General features: G+C 46.5%; 9 protein-coding genes across 9 annotated transcripts; all 9 read right to left on the bottom strand.

Moving 5' to 3' along the window:
* Positions 1-1,713: 1,713 nt before the first annotated feature.
* TEOVI_000873400 (Myosin-like protein) lies at positions 1,714-4,155 on the bottom strand (the record flags this gene model as incomplete). The annotated part of the gene is made up of 1 exon (XM_067223552.1): positions 1,714-4,155. The coding sequence occupies one exon, from the start codon at positions 4,153-4,155 to the stop codon at positions 1,714-1,716; it is 2,442 nt and encodes an 813-aa protein (XP_067079653.1).
* A 466-nt stretch (positions 4,156-4,621) lies between these two features.
* TEOVI_000873300 (uncharacterized protein) lies at positions 4,622-6,235 on the bottom strand (the record flags this gene model as incomplete). Its single annotated transcript, XM_067223551.1, has 1 exon — positions 4,622-6,235. One exon carries the CDS (start codon positions 6,233-6,235, stop codon positions 4,622-4,624), a length of 1,614 nt encoding a protein of 537 aa, XP_067079652.1.
* Positions 6,236-6,727: 492 nt separating this feature from the next.
* Positions 6,728-7,741, bottom strand: TEOVI_000873200 (uncharacterized protein; the record flags this gene model as incomplete). Its single annotated transcript, XM_067223550.1, has 1 exon — positions 6,728-7,741. The coding sequence occupies one exon, from the start codon at positions 7,739-7,741 to the stop codon at positions 6,728-6,730; it is 1,014 nt and encodes a 337-aa protein (XP_067079651.1).
* Positions 7,742-8,103: 362 nt separating this feature from the next.
* On the bottom strand, positions 8,104-8,331 carry TEOVI_000873100 (uncharacterized protein; the record flags this gene model as incomplete). The annotated part of the gene is made up of 1 exon (XM_067223549.1): positions 8,104-8,331. The coding sequence occupies one exon, from the start codon at positions 8,329-8,331 to the stop codon at positions 8,104-8,106; it is 228 nt and encodes a 75-aa protein (XP_067079650.1).
* Positions 8,332-9,210: 879 nt separating this feature from the next.
* Positions 9,211-10,350, bottom strand: TEOVI_000873000 (uncharacterized protein; the record flags this gene model as incomplete). The annotated part of the gene is made up of 1 exon (XM_067223548.1): positions 9,211-10,350. One exon carries the CDS (start codon positions 10,348-10,350, stop codon positions 9,211-9,213), a length of 1,140 nt encoding a protein of 379 aa, XP_067079649.1.
* A 475-nt stretch (positions 10,351-10,825) lies between these two features.
* On the bottom strand, positions 10,826-11,074 carry TEOVI_000872900 (CSL zinc finger, putative; the record flags this gene model as incomplete). Its single annotated transcript, XM_067223547.1, has 1 exon — positions 10,826-11,074. One exon carries the CDS (start codon positions 11,072-11,074, stop codon positions 10,826-10,828), a length of 249 nt encoding a protein of 82 aa, XP_067079648.1.
* A 381-nt stretch (positions 11,075-11,455) lies between these two features.
* On the bottom strand, positions 11,456-12,826 carry TEOVI_000872800 (Monooxygenase, putative; the record flags this gene model as incomplete). The annotated part of the gene is made up of 1 exon (XM_067223546.1): positions 11,456-12,826. One exon carries the CDS (start codon positions 12,824-12,826, stop codon positions 11,456-11,458), a length of 1,371 nt encoding a protein of 456 aa, XP_067079647.1.
* Positions 12,827-13,128: 302 nt separating this feature from the next.
* On the bottom strand, positions 13,129-14,970 carry TEOVI_000872700 (uncharacterized protein; the record flags this gene model as incomplete). Its single annotated transcript, XM_067223545.1, has 1 exon — positions 13,129-14,970. The coding sequence occupies one exon, from the start codon at positions 14,968-14,970 to the stop codon at positions 13,129-13,131; it is 1,842 nt and encodes a 613-aa protein (XP_067079646.1).
* Positions 14,971-15,467: 497 nt separating this feature from the next.
* Positions 15,468-16,394, bottom strand: TEOVI_000872600 (uncharacterized protein; the record flags this gene model as incomplete). The annotated part of the gene is made up of 1 exon (XM_067223544.1): positions 15,468-16,394. The coding sequence occupies one exon, from the start codon at positions 16,392-16,394 to the stop codon at positions 15,468-15,470; it is 927 nt and encodes a 308-aa protein (XP_067079645.1).
* Between the last annotated feature and the right edge of the window lie 161 nt (positions 16,395-16,555).

The raw sequence follows: 16,555 nt of genomic DNA, 5'->3' as shown, positions 1-16,555 counted from the left end.
ATATCGAAAATATTGTATTTGTTACAAGCATAGTTGTTATTTTCGTTTTATTTTTTTTTAAAAGAAATACATTTCAAAGTGTCGCTCATCCACATTTTTTTTGGATGTTTTTGTTCTTCGACTCCTCTCGGGGAACCCTACTTTAAGTGTGGAGCGAAAGTGCTCATGAGTCCCATCCGTCCCGATTCCGGAGTAAATGACAGCGCATTAAAGCTGTCGCGCCCAACATGCGGAAAAACACTCCCCAGACAAAACGGGTCCTACACTTCACATACAAAAAAAAGATGGACAACTTCCATCTGGTGCAAAAAAATAAATAAATAATAATCACACACCGACACGGCAACTGCGAAGAAATGTTGGTGCACTTTCCGTGGACAGCAGACTGTAAAGGAGTATTTGTGCAGTATAAATATGTTCTCTTGGAGACAACTTGCATGGTTTCTCCTCGTGGTAGAAAAAAATACTTCCAAATACCACCACTCTCTCCTCAGTGAGTGAAGAAACCGCACACCAATTCCCCATTTTTATCACATCTTCTTTACTCTCTGGGAGGATTCTCCGAAACAAACATTATGCAAAATTACTGTTGTAACGAACAAAAGGGGATTTTAAATAAATAAAGCATACTTTAACTGCGTGCAAAGCAGTTATAGAGAGGTAAAGGATGTAAAAGTAACAAGAATTTATGTCAAAAAGAATTGCTAAGCGTTGTTTATGGGGGTACGCCTAATTGAGGGAACTTCCCGTTTAGTTTGCATTACACCGCACCCCAACAACGTTACAAGAAATATATACATCCCGTGCCAGAAGGCAGTGCATGTAAATGAAAGGAATCCTCAGTCCTACTTAATAGCGGCATCTATAATATCGGATGTGTCTCGCAGCTTCGGTTAATGACCGCGGAAAGTGATGGCAAAGTCCCACAACAACATGGGAAGAAAGAAAAGTTATACTTATGTTGAGGAATGAGTGGAGATTAACGGTATGATTCTTGTCTCTTAGCGCAAGTCGTGTTGGTGATTTCGCATGCATCAAACCACCCGAGGGCAAGTGGCGCAATTACAAAACCATCATAAAGGAGTGTCGTGTCATTCTAACTTTTACTGCTTGATGGGGGGGGGGAAAAAAAAAGAGGTAGGTGCAAAAGCGACATCAAAATAGGATATGATACACCTCCTTTTCATCCATTTAGATTTTCTCGCTACCAATTTAGCCAGTAAACGTTTGTGTAAAACGAAACCACGCCTCTCAGTTATTTCCTCACATTGCTACAACTTTAGTAGTTGCACGAACTTCTAGTGATTATAAGGGAGGGGGAAGGAAATTTATACTGAACAAAGGGCATTTTCTCCTGCCTCCGACGCGGTGTCGGTGTATGGGTGGGAATGGTCTTCCTTCCGTCACTCAATGGCAGCAGCTGACGTTAGGGGAAAACAACAAACCCAATAAAAAAGAAAAGTTAAATGTGGATGATCAACAAACGGCTCAACTGTAAAAAACAGCAAACTGATAGTCGTATAATAATGTCACTTCTCTAAGTTTCTGTTTCCCTGCTCCCCCTTTTTTTTTCGCTTATATTGAATTCTCTTCATTTCATCTTACTCTATCATCTTTGCATACGTTCGGTATTTCATCTCATCCTTTAGAGCCTCTCTCCCCCTCTTTCCTCTCCCCCCCCCCCCAATTGCAGAGGGAGCATAATATATTCTACTACTGTGGCTGCTTTACTTCCTCTGCCACGACACCGATTTTAACGGGGTAAATGAGCTCAACCAACTTATCCCAAGTTACTGCCCGAGTGTTCTCCATGTTCCCGTACTCACTACGTGTGCAAAGGATCATATCTGCCTCGGTTAAGTTGCTCTCAACTGTGGCACCGCCCTCCACAATGATGAGGTTCGCCGTGTTGAGATGTCTGGACGAAACAAAACCCTCACTGAATCCAATACGTTTCCGTGCGATCGGCAGTTTCACATGTCGGAAACCATACGACAATTCATCAAGCCACATTTTTTGTTTCGTTGACTCATGTACGTATGCCTCGGGAAGTATCCAACACCCGCGCACAAGAGCTGTCAAGAGTTTTACTGTTAACTGCCCGTTGGTGACTAAGTGGGTTAAATTCGTGGGGACCGGTGAGTTGGATTTACACTCGGCAACTGTGGCGTACGGAAGCTTGTGAATTTGCTCAAGTAACTCCGTTCCGTCAAAACCGCTGATTGTAAAAACACGTTGCTCGACGGATCGGCTCCTCTTCGCTTGCTTACTGGCGGATGGAGGCACATTAGTCGATTGTATGCCACGAAGGCACATGTTCCCACCTCCAAAATGAAGAGACACGGGCGAATGCGAAGCGTTCCGCACCGAGCGGCGGAACTCCTCATCCAGTCGCTTCTCAAGCAGGGAACATCTACTCGTGACGGCAGCGAGCTCGATTTCCATATTCTCCGCCCTCTTGCACATGGTAAGATACTTGACGCGCAGTTGCTCCAGCTGTTTATCAGTTTGAGATGCCTGTTCGACGGCATGCTGCAGACGCTTCCTATCACACTCCGCTTCCTCTAGCTTGGATCGAAGATCAGACATATTTGTGATTGCTTCTGTCTCATATTTCATTTTTTCTTGCCTTACAGCGGACAGCTCACTCTCAGTTTGCATCAACTTCACTTGCGCCGCGGCCAACTTTTCCTTCAATTCCAGCATATCCTGTGAATAAACAGTTTCAGTCAAATCGTACTGTTGCTGCAAGTGCTGAGTGCGCTCCTCAGCCTGAAGGAGTTCGCTGCGTGCGGTTTCAAGTTTATCCGCCGCAGAGGCGCGGTCACGCTCAGCGGCTTGCAGGGCATTCCTCATCGTGATGTTCTCACTTTCCAGATGGCTTAGTTGCTCTTCACGCTGCACTATTAGTGCTGCGGCTGCGGATAATTCTTCCGCTGCCTTCACTGCTTGGCGCTTCAAAAAGGATGTTTCTTCTTCCAAAGACACCCTCCCATTCTTTGCTTCCCGAATGAGAATTTCGGATTCCTGTTGCTGCTGGCATAAAGCAAGGTGGTGTTGGTCCCGGATACTCCTTAACTCCTTTTCGTGTTCTTGGGTCATTTGTTTAGCCTCAGCTTCGAGCATGCGAACACGGTGTTGTAGATTTGTGATCTCCTCCGAAAAAGAACCGGATTTTCCCTTGAAGACCTTCAGCTCCTCACGGAGCTCATCAATGATTTCTTCCTTGGATGAAATTATCTTCTTCATGCGGTCGTTATTCGTCGCCATTAGGGAGTCAAGAGCTTCACTTTGGGAGCGCTCAGTCTTCTCGACAAAGATCTTGTGCATGTTTTCCAATTCTGCATAACGAGTCGTGTACGATTCCAGGGAGCGTTGGAGTTCGTCACATTTGGCTTGGGTGGACTTAATATTGGCGCGAAGGAGTTCATTCTCCCTACCCAGACGGCAGGCTTCTTCACGACTCTTCACGTTGCTTTCGTCTAGTGCCTCGATATCTTCCGTTAGTTTGGTTATTTGCTCGCGCATGAACTCCGTACGGCCACTGCCTTCAACTTCCGAGCGCCCTTCCACCTCTGCTAACTGACGGCAGTGCTCTTCTTTCATAGCTTCCAACTGCTGTTTGAGGAACTCCTTGTCTCTACTGCTTTGAGAAATCGATTTTTCCAACTGCGCCTCTGAGTTTCGCCGTGCTTTGGCCTCCTTTTCAGCTTTGGCCTCTGCTTCGTCAAGTTGCTCTTTAAGAGTTCTCGCGTATTCACGCGTTGTTTGTAACTCCTGCTGTGTTTGTACGAGCTCAAACCGCACAATTTCTAATTCTCGCTGGTTACCGGACCACCTTAACTGCTCACGCTTCAGTTGAGCGATACGCGCTCGCAACTCATCTATTTCATGAAGCGACGCAAAACTTGCATTCGACACCGACTGCCTGCACGAAGCTCGTTGAGAAGTACTGTGAATAAATCGCGCTGAGGAGGGACCTGAGCTCCCTCCCAATTCTTCCACCTCCTTTGCCATGCCTTCTCCCACCATCAGCAACTCCCCGGGTCTCGAATTCTCGTCCGTCTCAACCCCTCCTCCAGTGGCTTCCGGTATGGGATCGGCGAGGTGAATACTCTTTTGCAGCCAAAGGCTGTCCGACTCACTGATGCTCATTGAATCAATGCACTTACATTTAAACACATGCGTTGCCATAGAGAAGGAAAGAGAAAGCAGTTAGGATAGCATGCATTCACAACGAATAGTGCCGCAACACGAGTGAAACATGTATGTTACCACCAGTGATGCGGCGGTTACAAGTGCAAGTTTCGGTGGGGTGACACTTACATGAGAAACAAAAGACATATATATTTTTTGTTGTTGCTTTTGTTGTTGTTGTTGTGCCGTGGGAACACCAGTTAATCATTTATAGTTACGCTGCATAGGAAAACACGCACAAGCATAATATGCCGGTGCATATTAAGAGACCTTGACACACCATGCAAACCTACTACCACAATAATACCTACCATCCCATGTGCGCAATAATGAATACAGAAAGACGAAAATCAAGTGAAGGGGAGTGGAAGAAATAATGGAGCGAAGGTAAACGCGAAGGTTTACCGTTATTTTTTTTTTCGCTCTACGCACTGGGGTGCATGACCTGTTTCACCATTTTTGTGAAGAGCCATAGTTGCGACTCCTCCACAGGGGTAGTTGAGCCCCTTGTTATCAGTTCATGAATCCGTGGCCTCTGTTCATTTTCGGAACCATGTGAAGAAAACGAACTTGGAACGCAGAAAGTGACACCGTATTTTTTCAACATGGAAGGATCCGCCTGCACTTGCTCAAATATGGCATTCCATGTCTTTATGTCCCCTTGACGAATGACGTGGACATAGTATGTGTCTGCCCTCCGCTGTAGCTCTTCTTGGTCACGCAAATAAAGTGGTAGTATTTCCTCAGATGCGTCGGTATCGACGAAGAAGCTCGTGCGCTCATCATATGGGGCAAATATGTCTTTCGAAAAATGTGTGGGAGAAAACTTACCCTTCTCCCGTGAGAGATCTTGTGAACCCACACCGGCTACCTCCAATTTTTTAATACTCTCCAAACGCCGAACTCGTCCACCCAACGCTGCCGATTTATCATTAAGGAGTCGAAGAAACTCCGAAACATTTGCTGAAGTTACCTTCATATGAATACCATTGGGAACAAGTTCAACCAACTTACCACCACGTGGCACACTAAAGGTTAGGTTCTGTTGTGCGATTGCTGGGCCAAAGATGTGACCATTTTTGATTGCCTCCACTTTCGCTTGGAATTCAGCTTCTGATACCACGACACCAATGAGGGTGGCATCCACTGGATTGGGTTGTTGTAACATTATCTCAGAGGGTGAGGGATATTTTTTGACGGCACCGATGTTGGAGTTAAGAAGGGCACTATCCGCAGTGGAGGGAGGGGAAAAGAGTTGATCAAATCGCTCTTTTTTGGCGTCAGAAGCACAAACCGCAACCGCAGCACCTTTAGGACGACTGCCGTGCCTGGTGTTTACATCGCAGTGCCGTGCCATTGTTGAAATTTCGGTCACACGGGCATTGCGGTACCGTTGTATTTTCTCCAAGTACATTGGTATATCATCGTAGCTCACATTAATCGTAGATCCATTCTCAATGAGCTCATGGACGGTGCCATCAGGTAGTGGTGCCACCCACTTCAAGTCTGCCTTCTCGAAATCCTCCCGGTTATGCGTGAGGAGGGCGTCAAGTTGACTAAAAAAATCCCTGTTTGATGTTGGAGAAAGCAGCACCTGCGGTTGCTCGGTAGCATATAAGGTGTGGTTTCCAGTTCCTTTATCCCCCACAATTGGAACAGGCGCAGATCGCTTCGAAGCTTCCTTGAAACTTAACGATGGTGCGCTGTTTTTTCTCTGGATTTGATCACTGATAAAGTCCATTGCCGTCTGTCCCAAATTCACCTCGCAGATGTCAGCGACAGTAAAAAGAGACACCGCCAGCCGACCAATTAAAGTTCTCACTTCCTCCTGTTCGAATCGAGATAGTGAGAGAGCGCCTTCACCCTGTTCTGCAAGATTAGACAACTCGCCTACACCCGACATCATTTGCAGTAATAAACGGCATAAGGATTCATTATTTGCGTTGATACCCATTAACTCCATTCGCTTCCTGTTTTCAGTGACAATGTCTTCAATAACTAGCATTCGCCTTGGTTGGGAGGCATCTCTGAATACCATCGCTGGAAGTTATTTCTTTTAGCCGTCACCGTATGATGGGGTATTTTACTTAGATGATGCCAGAAACCTCGTGTAATTCGTCCATATAAATATATATTAATGAAAGTGGTGAAATTAAGAAGGTGATATAAGAGAGAAGGGGGAAAGAAGTATAAGCAGGAGGTTTTAAAATGCCAACTAAAAAAAAAAGGAAATAAAAAGGGAGGGCATTGAATTGCCCACCGTATCACTGATCCGGAAAAAATATTAGAGAGATGAGCACCTGAATAACACCAGCAAACCAGCAACCAGAAAAAAAACAACAAAACAAATGAAAGATGGAGTCTCCCAAAACCCTCTTTCGAACAGATGGGCAGAACGGGAGAATCCCTGCAACTCCTAAAAAGAAAAAAACTGCAAACACTCGCCCCAACGAGCAACAGCGGTTCCCAAAAGCAAATAAAACCACAAGCTGATATCCTTTTTTTAAAAAAAAGAAAAGAAAAAAAGACGTTACGGTGTGGGAACCGAGTTGCCAATTGCTGCATCCCAATACTGTTGGACGAAATCATCAACCGCTGAACTTCCAGCCCCACATTCGAGTCGCAACCCACTCAAACGGCAACGCGGCACATCATCTCTCCGGTTGTCGGGAGGGATAATGCAAGTTGATGACAGGTTGTCAAAAAAAGAAAGCAACTCCACCATTAAAGGAGAGACACTTACTTGCAAATCTTCGGCACATCTGTGATGAAGCGTGGAGCGAGCAACAACTAACAACCGCATAACCTTCTCGTGATTTTGCATTTCCTTCTCACTACCAACAATAACCGAGTAGTTGTGGCGCATGGTAGACTGCATTGCATTCCTATCCAAGAAAAAATCCTCTTGAGGAGTGCCAGTGGATGCTACTTGAATACAATATCGACACACGTCTGTAAGTGCACTCAACAATAACGCCTCCGATTCGGTACTAGCTGTTGTTGAAACAGCTTTACTATATTCTTCCGTAGCAGTTCGAATAAGTTCGGTAAGATCCTCCACCAAATTCAGCCTGGAGAGCACAAAACGTACTCCACCTTGACTCTCCACCCACTGATGGACGTATTGACGGAGAGCGGCAGCCATTGGTGGTGATCTTAAAGCAGGAAACGTATTTATATGTTTAAATGTTACAAGGAAACCAGCAAGGGCCGCTGTTGCAAGTAAGGTGGTATGAGTTTCTTCACCCTTTCCTGCTGCTACAAGCTGAAGAACGTCACGTACCGTTTGAAGTATTACTCTAATTTCGTACCACCGTGGAAATTCTTCGTTCAAAAGTTTCTCTAAAAGTTGCTGTCGCCTCCGCAAATGCACAATGCAAAACGTTGTAATTGCTTTCTCTTGCAATGTCGAGTCTGAATCCACTTTTTCTCCATTAGCAACACTGCCCAACAGAGTTACAGTTAGTCCAGACGCCACACAAGGAGATAATAAAGAGGGAGAGGAATTCTCCACAGGCTCACCTGAAGAATCGGCTGAGTTCATTTTTTATCGTGTTGGTTACGTGGGGCCCAAATTACGCCACGCAGGCCGTACAGGTGCCTCAGTATAACTAATCTTCACGCACCTGAACAATGAAACCAAAAATAATAAAAAGAGAACGAAAACCGGAAACACCGACAAAGCAAAAAAAAAACAAACAAACAAACAAACCATTCAACAGAAAAATAAAGTCAGCAACATGAGGGAAAGGGGGAAAAAAGAATACTTACATCAATGACACTGACAGCGGTAGCAACAGCCGCTGATGCAAATAATGAGGCATAAAGTAATTGCACCACGGCAGAAAAACACCAAAGCCAACTTATTCAACTGGACGCGCGCAAGTGCAGCAAATGATACCTCACTCAAATGCCTGTCCGTCGCCTTCGGCCTCGAGCAGCGGTACGATTTCCTGTAGTTGCTGCAATATTGACGCCACCAGTGATACCTGTTGTGGTTTCATTGAACACAACGCCATGCAAATTTCCCACCACATGTTTTCCTTTTGTGCTGACAAAATCCAGCGGCTGTGCTAAACCAATATTTGCGCTTCGCAGCATTCGTGGGTTAAATGTATTGGCATCAACTTCCATACTAAAGAGTAACTTGTTTTAAAGATGAAGTAGCATAAGGTGATGTGAGATATAAACAGCGGAGAGGGAAAGGAGTAATAACTCACGCGAGCAGAAAATAAAGTGCTGAAAGACACGGCAACAACAGGTTGAGAAGAACGAATTAAGGTGCGCATGTAAACGGTAGTTGCTGAGCGCGTTTGCACAGACGGAGTCGCAGCGACATGAACCGAAGTCCTGCCGTTTCCAACTACGTCATAGAGTCGGTGCGGAAGCAATTCCTCGTTCGTGTTAAAAGAACAACAACAAAAAAAAGAACCGAGGGTGTCGAAATCAACTCCAAACTTGATAATTCCAACAACATTCTGCGATCATACATATATAAACCAACTCTTGTATTGTATGGGGTGGGGGAAGGCATACCTGGCGCAGCTTATGCTCATGACGAAACATAAAGTGAAGAGTTATTTCTTAACTTAGTGTTCGCAGTACCGGGGGCATCACATATTGGGATATGGTGGATCCAACAAACATAAAGTGGATTTAGTATGCTCTAAAGTGGCATATTTCTCTATCTTCGAACAATAACAACTACATGTGTTAACTTGAAATGAACGAAACTTGGTGAAGAAATAAAAAGTACATAAACGATGAAATTCTCCTTGTTAGCAAAAGAAAAAGGGTGCAGGGGATTATTAGACAATTTCAAGAGTTTGCAGAACAGGGTTCAATAATTTGCTTACAATAGTTATAATTACGATTACGGTTAGTCAACGTCTTTTTTCTTTTCGCCATACGGTACGCACAAGCAAGCACCTCACAATGCACATCATTCACCTTTAACTCCATCCACTAACGAAACTAAGAAACATTTCTTGCCCTCATGAAATTTGAGTACCCTCATCGAGGAATGTCACCCCTCTGACGAACCTCAATGGGATAACTCTGTACGGAGGGATAATCGTATAACATCTTATGGTCCTCAAGTTTTGTCTTTCCGCTCCAGAGATCCACAGAACTAGGATCAATACCCTTCTCAGCTGCAAGCTCATTTTTCAGCTCCCACACATGCTTCATGGGGTCAACCATTTTTCGATACGCGTTGGGGTAAGGGTCATGAGCAATTCCCGACTCTGTAGTATTGTTTTGCTGTTGGTACTGCCTCTGGTTGGTGTGGGAATTATTCGATGGCATTCGGGGTTGGTGTTTATTCATTTCCAAATCAAGGGGTTTCTTACTTGTAGAGCCCGCTTGAATACCTGGTGGAATCCTTCCTGACAGCACATCCCTATACCTCTGCCGTAGTGACTGAGCGTCGAGGCAGTCAGAGAAATTCACACCCTTTTCGTACAATTCCTTTGTAATATCAGTTATTTTCATTGTATCCGCTGGACTCTCCTGGGGTTCTACCTCCACTTCAATTGTTTCCACCTCAATCTCCTCCACGCATTTCCCCTGCGTCTCATGATTCCTCGAAGCCATATCCTCAGTAGGCATTACACGCTCCGCTTCAACCTTTTCAACTGCAGGAGCGCCGCCACTCAACACCTCAACAATTTTGGGTGGCTCCACATCAAAGTCACTCCCCTCACCACGCGTTTCATCCTTTTCCGATTCCATAACTGGTGTTTCTGTAGAGCACGGAGGAGAGGCAAATGAAGCAGGTTTTGTTGCTGCTTCCGTCCCCCATATGAGGCGAAGAAGGGCATCGGCTTCTGCTTGAATGGAACGGGCCTCGTTTTGAAGATTCGTTAAGCGAGACGTGTACGCTTTTAGGGAGGCGGAGAGGGTAGTGCATTTTCCTTTAAAAGATTCGTCGTCGATATTAGCGCGTTTGAGACCTTCTTGAAGTGAACGCATTGCGGTGCGGGAGGCATCATTCATATCCGCCAAATCAAGTCCTTGTCCTTTGCATTCCTCCTTGAGAGCTCCAAGTTGCTTCGTTAGAGTGTCACGCGCTTCGCTCGCAAGGTTCAGTAATCGCAGACTACAGCAATAACTGCGGAGGGCATCGCCGCGCTTGAGCCTCCGGAATAACATTGGACCGTCTAATGTGTGGTGAAGCCACCAAATCTCAGTTGCTAGTCCACGGAAATATACCTTTCCAAGTGGAGGTAATTCTGTTTTCAGTGTCTCACAAGAAGTGGATAGGCAGGGGGAAAAAAAAGGTCTCACTAATGACATAAAATGTTCCCCCCCCCCGCATTAATGGAAGTGAAGAAGGAAATACGCACGATGAATCGGATAAAGTATTGCCATAACGCACTACAAACCGGAGGGAGGAGAAGGGTAAACCAGCATCACCTTAGGAAGGCAATTAGGTCCCCACTTTACCACTTACACTCAATTTTAACACCGTGATTATTGTCTCACGTTTTTAAATACCGACTATATTCTCAAGGAAGAGAAAATAATGGAACGGCACATGCTAATCTCGGGGAAGAGGCATCCTGAACCGGCAAATCACACATCCCCTTGCTCAGTTGAGTACTGATGTCAACACCGGCTTCTCCAATCAAGCAATCACAACATCACGCACGCCATTGAGTGCGTTGCATCGCAAAAGAAAAGCATGGCGTTCCTCCTCATTGCAAATAATACGCACCGTTAACGAACACGTGGGACATTCCGCAACAACTGAGCCCTTCGCGAACTCACTTAGGGAGAGTTCAAATAGATCACCGCAAGGACATGGGTAACGCAACTTGCCGTCCTCCAGTAACATGTCGGAGAGGGCAACTTCTTCATAAGGTGCGGCGTGCATCTTCTTATTCCCACTTATCCTGCTTTGGAAACCGTTAAGGCAACTTTCTTCTTCCCTCCTGTGTACAACTGTATGCGAATGATTGCCAGGTACACACACGCACCACTTTTCCCCCTTTGAGAAAAAAGTTTTCTTTTTGAAAGGGAGGGGAAATAGAGAGGAGTGTAGAGGTCAAAGAAAGAAGCAAGCAAAAAATAAAATAAAATAAAATGGAACGGAAGCGATTAACCAACCGTCGAGAGAAACCAAGCTGCATCCAGAATATCAACTTCATTATCGTAGTTTGCCTCCCTTTCCTTCCCTGGTTTATTTACGCCTTTGTAGACCAAAATACACGGTGGGTTACGAGAAACGGGTTATCGTTAAAGAAACAAAATTCCATTAGTTCCTGTACGCCGTTTCCATCTTGATCTTAGGATCGACTTCTAGTTGCTGGGCGCTATATGACCAGTTAGCCAACCAACGCTGAAACCACACCAAACTTAGCGAGGGAATCACACTCAACATTCCGTTACGCAGCCACGTATGCGAGAGTGAAGTGAAGCGACGAGCCCTCCGCGACTGACGAATATACCCCTCAATGCGGTCACGCCGCACTGTTTCGAATTGCCTAAATGCGTACTCAAACCCTGCGTCATTGCATAAAGGTACGTCAACCAGAGAGGTTGATAACAAAGCGGCGTCCTCCACACAGAGAGAGGCATCTTGTGCCAAGAAGGAAGGCAATGAGGCATGAGCTGCCTCGCCAATAAGAACAGCACGTTTGTTGTACCACCGTGGCATCACAGGTACTTCCACAAGCTCGGAAGGTATCGCCAATTCTGCACGAGCAAGTGTATTCGTTATATCACCACCAAAGGATGCGAATTCCCGCCGCAACAAACTGCGGTAAACCTCTCGTAATTCAATGGGGTCCATCTCTTTGCTCACATCAACAATTTCTGTTGGAGGGTCATACAGCGTGGCTGAGAAGGCAAAGTGTCTCCTTCCATCCCACTGAAGAGGAATGCAAGACAATACGCGCCTCTTCCCCCAAACCTCAGCGGGAGACTCACCTGTAGGCCACGGCTCGTCGCCAAGTTCCACATACCCGTCCACTTGTGTCATCCCCAGTGTTTGACAGCTCGTGCCAATGTACTCATCTGGGTAAAGTAATTTACGAACTGTACTGTGTCCACCGTCGGCTCCAACAACCACGTCACCCCACTCGGTTTGCCCATTATCAAGTACTACGTGTACGCCGCCCTTAATGCCATCATGTGGTCTCAGATCCACTACATTGGCATTGAAGCGTATTTCCTGCACGTATTTGCGTAAAATACTTCGAAGATAATCCGCACTAAACGTTGTACGTAGTGGTACACAGCCAAGATCCTGTTTTAGTTCCTCAGCTAAGCGACGTGATACGGTTGAATCGCTGTTAGCTGGTGGGGCCGTACTAAGTGGCACACAGTCCTCTTGACCAAGCGCCTGTAGTTGCACCACCCTATTTCGTACCCTCAAAAGCCATTGCAAGCGCTCGTTCTGTATACCGAAGTGGCTCTCGGAAATTGCATCACCAGTGTAGAATCCGTCATCCAACTCGAATGCTTTAAAGCAACTGAGTGCGTTAGCATAAAGTATATAAGGTGGCTGGTACGTCGCCCGTAAAAACGGCGACTGCTCAAGCACTACACAATCGATATTGATACGGCGCAGGAAAGCTGCGAGCGATAAACCAGACAAACCTGCACCAACGATGACAACACGCATAGCCACCCTCTTCCGTCAAAACTTAGAGATGAACAGCAGTATAGTGAGGAAGAGAGGAGGTGCGTAAGCAGTGCATACATTAATTTTCATTATTGGGTAGAATCAAAAGTGCCACCACAGCTCCACAGATGACCAGAATGTGCTTAATATAACCCCTTCACATAGGGAGAATATACCTACCACAATCTCAGTTGAGGTGTCACTCTTTAAAGTAAACGGCGCAGAAGTTACCGCAGGGGGCACGAGGTTCTCAACAACCGGATGCAGATTTCTCCAGCGCCCTCTTCCTCACCTACAGTTCGTCACTCCTCCCATAATCCACCACTGTAGAAGGCACCCGCTTCACTCATTGTATGCTTATCTGGTGCCTCATCAACTTTACTGTCAGCCAGCTCCGCCTCTACCTCAGTCACTTCTACCGTCTCCGCAGGTTTTGCTTCCTCACACACGTCAACATCACTCGCTTTATCAAGACCTTTACACACTTCGTCCGTGACATTAATTGCCGTCTCACAATTATCAGCGTCACCGGAAAGTTCTGCCTGTGTGGACTCTTGCTGTGCCCCCGCCTCAGCCCTATTGCTCCCCTGCTGCACCCCGCAACACCCTTGTTGCGACTCACGCACCAAACTGCAGCTTTCCATTACCTTTCTCGCGAGCACAATTCCCGTGGCAAGTGAAGAGCGCTCGTCACTTAAAGACTCGGAAACAGGAAGGGTCAATTGTATGCCTGGGTTCCCTATCAACGCAATGGAAGCGCTGTTACCGTCCAGGCTGATCAGTTTCCATCCAAAAAGTTGACACAGCGAGCTGCTCCTTTGCATGGTTTCCTGAAGCAGGGACCTCCGTACCTCCTCCAAAAGCGAGTTAAACACGGCACTGTCCTGCGGTCTGTCAATCGAACGCACAGCCAATTCATACCGTCTCTTCCATTCCAATACTTCGCTTTTATAACTCTCTGCTGCACGGCGCAGAGACGCCACTTGTTCATCCGCCTGTAACTGCCTCGCCAACAGAGTTTTAAAGCCTTCGTCAGACGTTCTCTGCCTCTTACGCTCCGGGCCTGTTTCCGAAACACTGTGATAAAATAGTCCCTGCCCCTCTGCATGCCTTTGGTGCTCGTCACGAAGTCGCTTCAGTTCTCGACTCAACTCCGACAGTTTTTCGACGTCCCGGGCCAGCGTTTCAATTGTAGAGCCGTCGCCGCCCGCACAGTTACGATTTATTTCACGGGAAAGAAGTAACTCACGCCCCTCAGCAACTACCAGGCGCTGATTGAAGCATTCTTCCTGCGTGATGAGGTACGCCCTGAGGGCTTCCGCACTACTTACAACATTTTGCCTTCGTTCGCTTCGAAGAGCCAACAACTCATTGTAGAGAGGAATAATACTATCCACACCTTCTTTGTTCAGCACCAACCGCACCTCTGCCGTGCTATCCTGTAGTTTGCATAACTCTTCCTTAATATTACCAAACGCCTCTGTTTCGCATTGCAACGGTTCTGGCGCTAGGGACAAAGGTCTACCGGAAGGAGCTCTGTAGGTAGTTTCCGCCTCTGAAGAAGTTGGTGTTGCAACAAATGCAGTGTTCAACCCGATTTTAGCACCTGTTAGATCTAGTTCACTGAAAACCTGGCGCGTCCTCTCCATGGAATGTTGGATTGCGCCGAGCCACTCCGGTTCGTCATCCATGTAAGCGGCTGCAGAAGAGTCCGTCAATGCTTCCTTCACGTGCCCTGAAGGCGGTGGGCGCCTGGCCAATTCCAAGAGTCGTTGTGACAGGTTCAGAAGTGTGAGGTTGCCAGAAGAAGTTATTTGTCCCTCAACATCGTTACAAGCGCCTTGTGAAAGTTTGTTTTGGTAAGTCGAACCAGTAACTGAGTGGAAGAGCTCGGCGACAACGCCGGTCAACCGTCCAATTGCATCCGATTCCAAAATTTCCTCGGTGTTCGTGCCCGTGTCAATTTGCATACGCGATGCCTGTGCGAAGCTACAAGCGTTAGCATCTGAAGTTCGAGTTAAGCCAGCCTTGTTTCCTACTATATCCGCACCACTGCCCGCTGTGGATGAATAGGAAGAGTCACGTGGTGATGACGAGGAATGCGAATCTTCTATCACGTATACGTCACTGCTATTGCTGGACATCGACCTAACTTTCTCCTTCCCTTTTCTAATTGTAAATTTCTTCACACACATTTTTTTTTACAATAGAAGGGAATGCAGCAACAAAATCTGGAAGTGGTTGACAAGACCCTCAAACAAGCAGGAAAACAAGACATGTTTTCAGAAAGGGAAATCGTTTCGTTCTGCTGTAAGGTGGAAGAGGAGCTGTACGCGTAAAACATATAAATAATAGCCAAACATTCACAAACTTTGCCGTCACTACCATACACCACTCATTAGAACCACTTCCGTTCACTTCAAGGATGTCCACTGAAGTGAACTGCACAAACTCATCCCGTAAATAGCACTAAAGCCTTCCTTACCCGTTGTGTGACAACGAAACACAACCCGTCACATTCCCATCGTCGGGTTTGCCATACAATTTTATTCTCAAAAATATCCAACAGAGACACAAGCAGGCAACATCAAATCAATCGCTGCACGCAAAACGAAACGCGTGATATGCGTTCTTGCAAATGTTATGGTGGGGCATGAGACTGAGAAACGTCACCAACATGCAACTTATCATCAACACCTGAAATTCCTTGCGCCGTGCTACACCTAAACTCACTTTGCTCATTTAGAAGCTGCATAACACGCTCCCACCGTTTTCTGTTTTCATCTGCTTGAGACCGCAGACCGGAAGATCCCAACTCCGTTATCACTTCATCTCCCCCGTCACCGCGTCCCAGCTTATGGGACAGCGATTGATCGAACGGCCGCTGCAGATCGGATTGCCGAACAATAAACTGCTGGTGCGTTTCACTGATATTCCATGGAGGGCTGTGATGGACCTTATTACCTTCATGCGTTCCATGAACATCTACCAACTGCGCCGATGACTGAGCGTGCCATTTAACCACACGCCGTTTGCCCCTTTCCACATCTTCAAGAGTTATATTATCCCAACGACTGTCACGAGCACGTTGTAAAACCACCTTCAACTCTTCGAACGGATCGCATGGCACCACCTCTCGGGTCCGCCACACGTACAGCGCTTTCGCATCATCGTAGTGGGCAGTGGCACTGAATTTTACATAACACCCCGGTGACACTTTCAAAGTATTGGATGATTTCTCCTTTCTGCAAACATCGCTCGCTTGCGGACCAGTCCCGCCAGACGAAGTCAATGGGAACCAAACGCTCACACATTCCTCGTTGGAGGGACAGAGGGGCGCAGCCGCGTCCATGGGCAGTTCAGATGTCCCTGATTTATCGGTGAAGGAGGCTCGAAACCACGAGGCTGGTGGGGATAACATCAACAGAAAACCATAGCCGCGCTGCGGGAAAACCTTTTCTACAACTCCAATGGCCTGCAGTGGTTGTAAACTGTGAAGGTGACCCACATGACGGAAGAAACATCTCCCAACGTTCGTAAGCCCCCTTTTAATCCACCGCTGAGTCATTTCTGCCTAACTGTTGGTACACACATGCAATAAAACGGCAGACGTAGTGGGACAAGACGTCACGATATTAAGTAGTTAAATAACAGCAGCTACCGTCGAAAGCACTATCTGGCACTTTCACGCGATAACGCTCAAAGCGGAGGAGCCAGTGACAATTTTCC

Source organism: Trypanosoma equiperdum, assembly GCF_001457755.1.
Source record: "Trypanosoma equiperdum strain OVI genome assembly, contig: ctg_1893, whole genome shotgun sequence".
Lineage (NCBI taxonomy): Eukaryota > Euglenozoa > Kinetoplastea > Trypanosomatida > Trypanosomatidae > Trypanosoma > Trypanosoma equiperdum.
Note: the sequence above shows the minus strand (reverse complement) of the source record. Positions and strands in the feature narration are given on the sequence as shown.